The sequence below is a fragment of the Cricetulus griseus genome (genome assembly GCF_003668045.3).
Source record: "Cricetulus griseus strain 17A/GY chromosome 1 unlocalized genomic scaffold, alternate assembly CriGri-PICRH-1.0 chr1_1, whole genome shotgun sequence".
Taxonomy (NCBI): Eukaryota; Metazoa; Chordata; class Mammalia; order Rodentia; family Cricetidae; genus Cricetulus; species Cricetulus griseus.
Window position 1 is genome coordinate 206897911 of NW_023276807.1, and position 10385 is coordinate 206908295.

The 10385-nt window shown below is 43.9% G+C and overlaps 1 protein-coding gene across 1 annotated transcript; it reads left to right on the forward strand.

The window, feature by feature from the left end:
- The first annotated feature begins 7238 nt into the window (after positions 1-7238).
- Ear10 (eosinophil-associated, ribonuclease A family, member 10) lies at positions 7239-7715 on the forward strand. Its single transcript, NM_001244515.2, has one exon. It carries the CDS (start codon positions 7239-7241, stop codon positions 7713-7715), a length of 477 nt encoding a protein of 158 aa, NP_001231444.2.
- Positions 7716-10385: the final 2670 nt, after the last annotated feature.

A 10385-nucleotide genomic window follows, 5' to 3' on the forward strand; every position in this document is an offset into this window, starting at 1 on the left:
ACTTTGGAAATCAGTTTCTTGGCGACTGCTCAAGAAAATGGAAATCAGTCTACCACAAGATCCAGCAATTCCACTCGTAGGCATATACCCAAAAGAAGCACATTCATACAACAAGGACATTTGTTCAACCATGTTCATAGCAGCACTATTTGTAATAACCAGAAACTGGAAGCAGCCTAGATGCCCCTCAACCGAAGAATGGATAGAGAAAATGTGGTATATTAACACAATGGAGCACTACTCAGTAGAAAAAAAACAATGGAATCTTGAAATTTGCGGAAAAGATGGAACTAGAAGAAACCATTCTGAGCGAGGTAACCCAATCACAAAAAGACAAACATGATATGTACTCACCCATATGTGGATTTTAGACATAGAGTAAAGGATTACCAGCCTACAATCCACACTGCCAGAAAACTAGTAAACATGGAGGACTCTAATAGAGACAAACATTGTCCCCTAGAGAAGGGGAAAGGGTCAAGATCCCCTGTGCAAATTGAGAGCAGGGAAAGAAGGGGGAGGGAGCTACCAGAATTCTAAGAAGGGAAGAAGAGGAAGGATGCAGAGGTCATGAGGGAACAGAAAGGTTGAGTCAGGGGAAGAATAGAAGAAAGGGTATGTGATAGGTAGGGTTTTAGTTGAGAGGGTGTTGGGGGGGGGGGACAGGAAGGAGAAGGGAACTGGAATTGTCATGTAAAACAATCTTGTTTCTAATTCAAATTTAAAAAATGATAAAAAAAAATAGAACGTGTCTTCAAGAGGGATTATGTGCATGCAGGTGTAGGTGTTCTCACAGGCCAGACCAGGGGGTCAGATCCCCTGGAGCTGGAGTGACAGGTTATTGTGACTTACCCATTGTGTGTCCTGGGATATGAACTGCAGTCCTCTACAGGAGCAAGTGCTCTTCACTCTCTAACTGCTGAGCCATTCTCCAGTCTCTCCTGACAGTGGTCCTTGCTTCCATATTGGTGAAGAATCTAGAGTGGAATGGTACATCAACTAAGAAAAAGACCACATCCTTCGAAACAGAGGACAAGAGACTCCCCCATGCAAAGGGGATTTGATTCTCCCCTGATTTACTCAATAAATGCCAGGCATGCATTTGGAATTTGCTTTGGGGATAAGGAAGCTTTCTTTTTTATGTTAGGGTTTGAATTAAGGTCCTGTGAGAATATAATGAATGTATGATGTGGGCAAGGGAGCATCAATGTTGGTTTTTCTCAAGAAGAGAATTTAGAATGCCAACAAATGTGTGATGGAACACAGGAGTGCCTGCAACCTTCCTCAACTGCTAGAGACTAGTTAGCTCAAGTGATGTTCCCATGCTGTGCATTACATAAACTTGAATATGCTGGCCTGCTAATCTGGGTTGCTTGCTGAAATGTAAACTTGTAACTATTATCAAAAGAGCTGTAATGATTAAAAAAAAAAAATGAGCCTAGTTTTACAGTTACCACTTGTGTGTTCCAGTGCCCTGATTTCCGTTTGCATTCTCTGGATCAATCAGGAAAAATGTTTTGACTGGCTTCTTATGCTCCCATATTGTTGTTAATTAAAGCAAGTATTGCACAATTACAAACAGTAAAAGCTGGTCATGTCTCAGAGGTTGTACCTCTTCAGTCCTAGGCTATTCTCCCCACACCACCATTGATGCCCTTCCTTCTTTTTCTTCAGAAACAGTCTGTTTGTAGCTCTGGCAGGCCTTGCCAAGTAAACCTCCATAGTCTCGAACTCACAGAGCTCTGCCTGCCCCTGCACCCCACGTGCTGGAACAAATTTGTGCACCACCTAACTCAGTTCCTTCCTTTTCCATCTGCCTCTTTTCCACAGTGTGTTTGAGATGCATTTGACATATGGATTTCTGTGCATTGTTGCTATGAAAATGTCATGAAACTGTTACCACACTGGATCATGGAATATGGGGAAAGACTAACCTGTATTCGCTGGTCACAGCCACCCATATTGGCATCCAGACATCCAGAATAAGCTCTAAATTGTGAGCTGTGTCTCTTGTATTATCATATGCAATTGAGTTCAGGGTCTGACACAAATGTGAGTTCAAAGCGAAACTTGGGGCTTAGTGGGTTTGGAGATGAGTTATCAGGGGAAGGACGTGTAGTGATCACTGTTGTCTTGTTCTACACACAAGTCCCTCAGATCACAGTGTCTCAGCATGGCTGCATTCCTGATGAGCACAGCTGTGAATGGAAGCATCCTTTATAGAAGGGACTTTCTCTTATGAAGTGGTCACTTTCCAGGCAACTCCTTCTTCTGCAGGTTCTTAAGACAGATATCTAACAGTCAATATGCCAGAAATATCTTGGAGGAGTGTTTTGTGAGACCCAGCACAGCATTAGCAAAGTGAAACTTTCACACTGATATGATTTATAATACAATTTAGACATTAGCATCACATTGGAGAAAGCTTAATTATAGATAGGTATGTATTCTGCCAGGACAGCTGTTGTCATCACAGGGACCTGGGAAGTGGGTAATAGTAGATAGAAACAAAAAGACTCTAGGTTGTCTTCAAGAATGAACGACTGTTATTTTTTCCTCACTGCTGTTTATATATGATTTAACCATCTAATAGAGATCTCACTACAAGCAGAGCTTGAGAAAGGATATCTTTGTTCCTCTTATCTGAGTTCCTCCTTCTACACATCCTCCCCTTGTGGCCTTGTTTTGCCCTTGAGGTTATTCCTCATAGAATCTATCTTTTGCCTGAACTTTTCCCCTTGTCAGGGGACCATATGAGTGTCAGTGTTTGATAAAGGAACTGCAGACCATCTGGACCCCAACAATTCTGCCTCTGTTGAATGGAAGGGTCAGCAGACATGTGGTAGTGTGAATGCAATTGGCCCCCATAAACCCATAAGGAGTGGCACTATTAGGAGGTGTGGTTTTGTTGGCGTAAGTGTGTCACTGTGGGGTGGGCTTTGAGGTCTCATTTGCTCAAGCTCTGCTCAGGGTGATAAAAAGTCCACTTCCTTTTGCTTTCTGATCAAGATGAAGCCAGCACCATGTCTGCCTGCACACTGCCATGCTCTCAGCCATGATGATAATGGATTGAACCTCTGAACTATAGGCTGCCACCACAATTAAATGTTTTTCCTTAATAAGAATTGCCATGGTCATAGTGTTTCTCCAATCGACAGAAACCCTCACTACCACAGGTTAAATACATGGAATTTTTTCTGTTGACCTACAGATTCAATGTCATTCCAATTAAAACCACAGCCAAAGGGGCTGACAGCCAGGCTGGGGCCAGAGTATCACACCATCCATTGTATCTGTCACCACTACATGGGGTGTGACAGGCACCCTCAAATGAGTACCACAAACATCTTCAGTGGCACCAATCATGGCTCCCAAAGTGAAGACTTGCTGTACCTGACTACAGCCAATGGGGTAGTTCCAATCACCCACAGCAAATGTAGAGTGACAGGTGACATAGGACTCCACCTGTAAGTTCCATGCATGGAGTCACTCACCAGAATCCTGAGTGCACAAGGAAGATGCAGGGCCCTTCACAGATACCAACAACCCATAGCCCTATCTGTTTGTGAGGTCCTCTGGGTTCTGTGTAATTGCAGAATCCTGATCAACAAACAGGTTCAAGATCTTTTGTTCAGTAGCCTTCTGAGGAGATATGTAGGAGGCCCCATAACTTGAGGAAGACATTCTTAGAGCCCCATGCACCAAATGTATTTTGAGCTTTTGGAAATAAATTATACTTAACTTGCATCATTGTGCAAATCAGCTTTCCATTGTTTGACAGACACATGAGACAAATGGCTTGAAAGAAGCAAAGATTCAGTTGGATTCCTAGTTTCAAGTGAAAGATCCCCAGACCCCTAAAGGCCTCAGGAGGAGCCCCCAAGACTCAGAAACCAGACCAAGAGCTGCAAAAGCAAGAGGGTTTATTGAACAAATGTGCATTCGGGTGTCAGCAATATCAGGAAGCTGCACACCCCAGCAAGTGTTACAGGCTCCTTATATAGGAAAAAACTGCAGATCAGCATACAGGCAAGGGGCACAAAGTGATTGATTACAAAGTATGATTTCATGTTAGAGTGGTCACCCAGGTGTGACCTGCTTTTCTACAAAGGAAAAACCACAGAACATACCTTGGAAAGTCCTTGATTGCCTGTTGGCCAGCCAGGTGTGACCCAAAGAGGATTGTCTTGGCAATTGCCCCTGTCTAAACCATAGGATGTGCCTGGGGTTGGGGCCAACTGCCTTGTAATGGGCCAAGGCCTGTGGGAAACTTCTCTCTGTGAACTAAAGTCTTTTAAAACTTTTTCTCTCAGCAAACTAAAATATTTCACAAGGATATCAATCCACAGAGAGTTGGTTCCCTTGTTTGGGGTCTGTGGCAGGGAGGAGAGAATGGTGGGAAGTTCATGCTATAGCAAAGCTGCCCAGTTAGCAGCAGAAGACAGGAGGGCAGAAAAGGGCACCTGGGGTCCCTATGTGCCCTTCAAGGACATGCCTAACTTCTTTCTGCTGAGTCCTGCCTCCAAAGGTTACCATCCACATCACACTACAGGCTGTGGGAAAGCATTTATTACTTGAGTCTTTCAGAGATACTTACAATCCAGCTCATAAGCTGTGGGGACTGCAAATTTCTAACCCCAGCACTCGGGAGGGTGAGGCAGAAGGATGGCAAATTGGAATCCAATCTGGGCTTCCAAGCAAGTTCAAACCAAACCTAGGATACGGAGTAAGACTCTGTCCCAACACCTTCTAAGTAATCCCACGAGATCAATTCCTTAAAAATAGGTTATTATGCCGGGCGTTGGTGCGCATGCCTTTAATTCCAGTACTCGGGAGGCAGAGGCAGCCAGATCTCTGTGAGTTCGAGGCCAGTCTCATCTCCAGAGTGAGTGCCAGGATAGGCTCCAAAGCTACACAGAGAAACTCTGTCTGGAAAACCAAAAAAAAAAAAAAAATAGGTTATTATGACAATATTGTAAATGCTGTGCCCTGTCATTTCCAGGGACAGCCCTTGAACTTGGCAGAGCTGTGGCCAGTCAGCAGGTTAAGAGCAATCATTGCAACTGTATGCCAGGTTGAAGAAATTCAAAGTGTTAGACATCTACTCTAACCAATGGAATCTACACAAAGAAATATCTATCAAGTGGGAAAGCAGAATACTGAGATTTTTATGACAAGTGTAGAATTATTTCTTGAGATAACACCTTACAACATTCACCAAGGTAAAAACAATATTTTCAGCAAGGTTATATTGTAATTGTGAAGTACTGGCTGTACTTTACAAGAGAATTGTGGCCAGGTCTGTCAGTGTGCCACTGATTGGAATGTAAAGCAGGTTTTGATAACAAAAGAATTATAGAGACATTCATTCTCTTGAAGCCACAACTCATATCCATGTGGCACTAGGGATGGAGCTCTGTGGCAGAGCATTTATCTAGAGTGCACATGGCCCCAGGTTCAAACCCCAGAACAAAGGCAAACACATACAAATTCACAGTAAAGTTTAGTGTTTTTTTTATTTAACATTGGCTTATAGTTACTCACCCATCTTAGACAAGGAGGTTTTTCCCTGAAGGTCCATGATGTAAAGCTAGACCATTTGTACTAGTTCTGGAGGGAATGTGGGTAGTTGGAAATGTCAAAAGGAATCTTATACAGTAAACAATCAGAAAATATTATGTAGCACACTCTTAATACAACGTTTGTTATTATTTCTGAACACAGTTTTTAAAGTTTTTTTTAGTTTTTTTTTTATTTTATTAGTTCAAATTAGGAACAAATTGCTTCGGATGTCAATCCCTTCTCCCTCTCCCTCCCCTCCCCCCCAACATCCCACCTGCCCCTAGCCATTCCCGCCTCTACTCCCCAGTCAGGGTAAGGCCCTCAAAAGTGCTCCCCAAAGTCTACTACATCATCCTGGGCCAGGCCTAGGCCCTACCCCATGTGTCCAGGTCAAGAGAGCATCCCTTCACAAGGGATGGGCTCTCAAAATCCTTCTTTTATTTTTAAGACCTTACATATTTAATACAGTGCATTACCTCTGTACAAATGGAAAAAAATTAAGTTCAACATTTCTAGACCAATATGGCTGCTAATTTTTGTACAGTGCCAACTCAACACGGTAAACTGGGACACTTTAAAGTTTATTTTTTAACTTTTCATTTGATTGTGAGTGTGTGTGTGTGTGTGTGTGTGTGTGTGTGTGTGTGTGTACATATGGACAACCTGTGTGAATGTATTAACAAAAACCAGAAATGTGTCAGAATGTACTGAGAATAGATTTCTCTGCAGTTGTGCGCTCTGGGTAACAAAGAAGTCCTCTGGAACAGGTATCTGGAAGAACAGGAAGTGCCCTTAACCACTGACTCATGTCACCAGTCCCTAACATTTATTTTTATTGATGAGTATCTGTGTTTCTGTGTGCATGTGTATGTCCATGTCAACAGAAGCTATTAGAAGACATCAGATCTCCTGCAGACAGAGTTACAGGCAGTTGTAAGCCACCCAACACAGGTGCTGGAACAAACTTAGGTCCTCTGGAAGACTAGCAAATGCCCTTAACACTGAGGGTTCGCCAGACTTCAACATCACATGATGTTAGAATTGAGACACAGAATGTAAAATTCTCTTATGAATCTGGCTTTCCAAGGCTCTGTTTTCTCTAAGCGCTGAACCAGGCTACTAGGAACTTTGGTCTGTCTGTAACTGAAGTACAGTCACAAAATCTGCAGTCAATCAGTAGGAAATACACAGATTTTTATGCAGAGCTAAGACTCAGACTTCAATCTCTGCCCAGCACAAGATGACTTGGAATTAGATTCCTTACAATGGAGCTAGCAGCACTTCTCTTTGGGGTGTCCGTTACTTGGCCAAGTGAAGAAACCTAGGACTGATTGCACAATGAGGCAATGTGCCAGTCTGTGGGTTCTGCATGTTGAAGACTCCAGACTCCTGACTCTGCAAGCTCCACCCACAGGGCTGCTCTATATGTATGGGACCAAGTGCAGCTCACCCATCATCCCCGATTTCCAGGACAACCAGCACTGTGTTCTCACAGGAACTACAACATAGACTGGGTAAGATGCTGAGCTCTGGGATTGGGACAGGAGGGTCAGGGATGGAGCAGTGTCAGGAGAAATGGAACTGTGAGCTCACAGTGCCAGCAGAGGGCCTTTAGGAGGAGACAGGAAAAATAGCCAAGAGGGGAGTAGTTACTTCTCTTCTGTTCTCACAGGACCATGGGTGTGAAGCTGCTTGAGTCCCGACTTTGTCTCCTGCTGCTGCTGGGATTTGTCATAATGGTTGCCTCTTTCCAGATCCCACCGGGTTTAACCCCTTCCCAGTGGTTTGAAATTCAGCATGTAAATAATAGAACCAATCTCCGATGCAATCCTGAAATGAGGGTAGTTAACGGATACACAAGACGATGCAAGAACATAAATACTTTTCTTAATACAAGTTTTGCTGCTGTCGCTCGTGTGTGTGGCGAACCAAATACTAATTGCACTAGGAGTCCTGGTACAAATTGTCATAACAGTTCAGCTCCAGTATCTTTAACATACTGCAACCTTACAAGTCGAGGAAGTCATTATACACAATGCCAATACCAAATGACGCCAGCAACGATGTTCTACAGAGTGGCTTGTGACAATAGCACCCCACAAGACAATGGTTCCTATGCAGTGGTTCCAGTTCACTTGGATGATATATATTAGCTCCAGTACCAGCATTTTGCACCTTCCTTCATCTGCTGCTTCGATGATCAAGGTAGTGAAGAGCCACTTCCTCTGTTTGCTCTGCCATCAGCACCTGTCCTGTGAAACCTGTCCCTGATTCCCTTTGAATTTACCTGAACAGATCTTTTCTATTCAATAAACAGCTTTGCATACTCATCTGGATCTCTTGAGTATCAGTGTGTGTGTGTGTGTGTGTGTGTGTGTGTGTGTGTGTGTTTCTGGGTATACGTGTGTGTGCATGAGTGCCTTTCTGTCTGTGTGCATGGGTGTGTGCATGGGTGTGTTTGTATGTTGAGACATGTCCTCATGCTCACATAACAAGCACTCTACCAGTTGAGCCATCTACCCAGTCTCTGGGAACAAATTTATGTATGAGAAGAGACAGACATCTTTCCAGAAAGTTCCTACAGGGCATTGTCCCTGAAGTTTGAAGTTTTTCTGTGGGAAAGAAGTGACTGGAAGAGGGGACCAGAGAAGAGGAATCTCTCCATGAGGCTATTCCATGCCCCTCCCCCTGCATAGCTGTCCTCAGTGGTGAACTGTGAGACCATTCCACACAGCCCGGGAAGGCACAGATGCCTGAGGCTTAGTGTGAAGCATTTTCTACACACTGACTGGGAGCCTCTAAAGGACAGGACAGATGCTCCATTTTTTTTTTTCTATGGTTTAGGACAAAACCAGCAATTAGAGGACTTGGTGCCATTAGTCTCCGTATTTAAAACAGGAGACAAACAATGTCTTATTCTATATAGGCAGACAAGAAAAAAAAAAAAGGAGGAAATCAACATTCATTAAGAGTTTCCTTTTATCAGGGAAGGAATAATAATTCCATTTTGCCACGATCATGCAAGCCCCCATGCATCATTTAGGATTCTTCGAAGTTTGTTGGTGAGTGTACACAAGCCATGTATGTGTGTGGAGGTCAAGGACAATTTGCAAAAGTTCCTTCCCTCCTGCCACCATATGGGTTCTGGAGCTCCAGGCTCAGTAGCAGTGCCTTCATTTGCTGAACCATCTCACTGGTCCTCTCTCTGTTCACTGAAGAGAAGTTTGAGCACTTTCTTCAGATCACAGATGTGGGTGTTTTCATCAGTGACTTCAGCTGGGGTCTCTGGTTTCGGAGCTCTGGATTTATCTTGAAAATGTAACCCCAGCTGTTAAATGCCAGCAGTTTCAAGGCTATTGGGGTTCTCAGGACCGCCTGGTAAGATCCCTTCCACAAAGGAGCCAACTGTTCTATGCACCTTCCCAGGAGGGCCCAGCCTCTTCCAGACTGGGTGTGAACAACTTCCTTCCCATATTCCTGTGGTGCTTGTGGGACTTGCCCTCTGTTCATAGCATGCTGTACCGAGTCATCTGATTGACTCAGAGCCTGAGCCCAGATCCCATGGAAAGAAAAGACTCCCATACAACAACAAGGCTGTACCAAATGTGTGTCTGTAGAGCTGTTCCATCTCTCCTGAGGAAAATGGAAGCAGCTTCAGCCATTTATCAGAGGTTTCTGGGCAAAGTTTTGGTAGGATCTGTTTAGAGCTTGGTTAAGCCTTTCAATACCACCTGAGGCTTGAGGCTTCCAATCTGAGTAGAGGTAATATTTAATCCCTAGAGTCTTGGATATGGAATGAGTCACCGGTGGTGTGAAGGGAAATCCATTAATGACTCTACTGACCAGGGGAGACAAAACCATGGGATAAAGTCCCTTAGGAGGACATTTGTCTCCTCTGTGGTCTTTTCAACCCCAGTGGGTAAAGTTTCAATCCCGTCAGTGAAGATGTCTGCAAACACTAACAGATATTTGAAGCTGGCCCGAGGAGACAAAGGAATACATTCTCTCTGCCAGTCCTCACAGGAATAGGAACCTGTCCTCTGGGCTTATGGGAGGAGTAGGGGAGGATGAGGGCAGCAGAGCTGTGAAAAGTGAAGGTGACACACACACTTTACTGTGGTCAGTCTCTACCCAGGAACAGTCAAGTCCTCATTGCTAGAGGAGCGTCCCTCCCTGGATGGAATGAGACAGGCATCCCTGAATTATCTTCACTGTAGGACCTGGAGGGAAAGCATTTTACTCGCCACACTGGTCCATGGCCTGTTTCAGTCACCAGATTATTCATGGCACCGTGGAGGAATGATGCACATTTGGTTTTGCATCATCTGTCTTTGAGAGTAGCAAACTCTCTGGGGATCTTTGACTCTCTTTCTCTTGCCTGCCTATTTCCTTGGCCATTATCAGACATGTCTTTCTGATGGCCATTTCAGTAGATGAGTGACCCTTGATTGAGAGGCCACATTGCTGCCGATAGGTTTAGAATCTCTTGTTCATGTTTTGTTATGAGTTGTTGGCTGTTAACTGTAGTGATATATTATTTATGATTTAATAAAGCTTGCCAGAGGATTCAGAAAAAAAAAGTCAGCCTCAAACTATAGAGATCAGGCAGTGGGGACACACACTTTTAATCCCAGCAGCCAGAAGTTAGGGGATAATGGTACACTCTTTAATCCTAGGACTCAGGATTAAGAGGTAGATGGATCTCTGTGAGTCCAAGGCCACCCAGAACTGCACAAGATTGAATCAGTCTAAAAGAGAATTATATCTCATACCTTCAATCCCAGCACTAGAGGGGTATAAAAGACAGGAGCAAGTATTCAGTA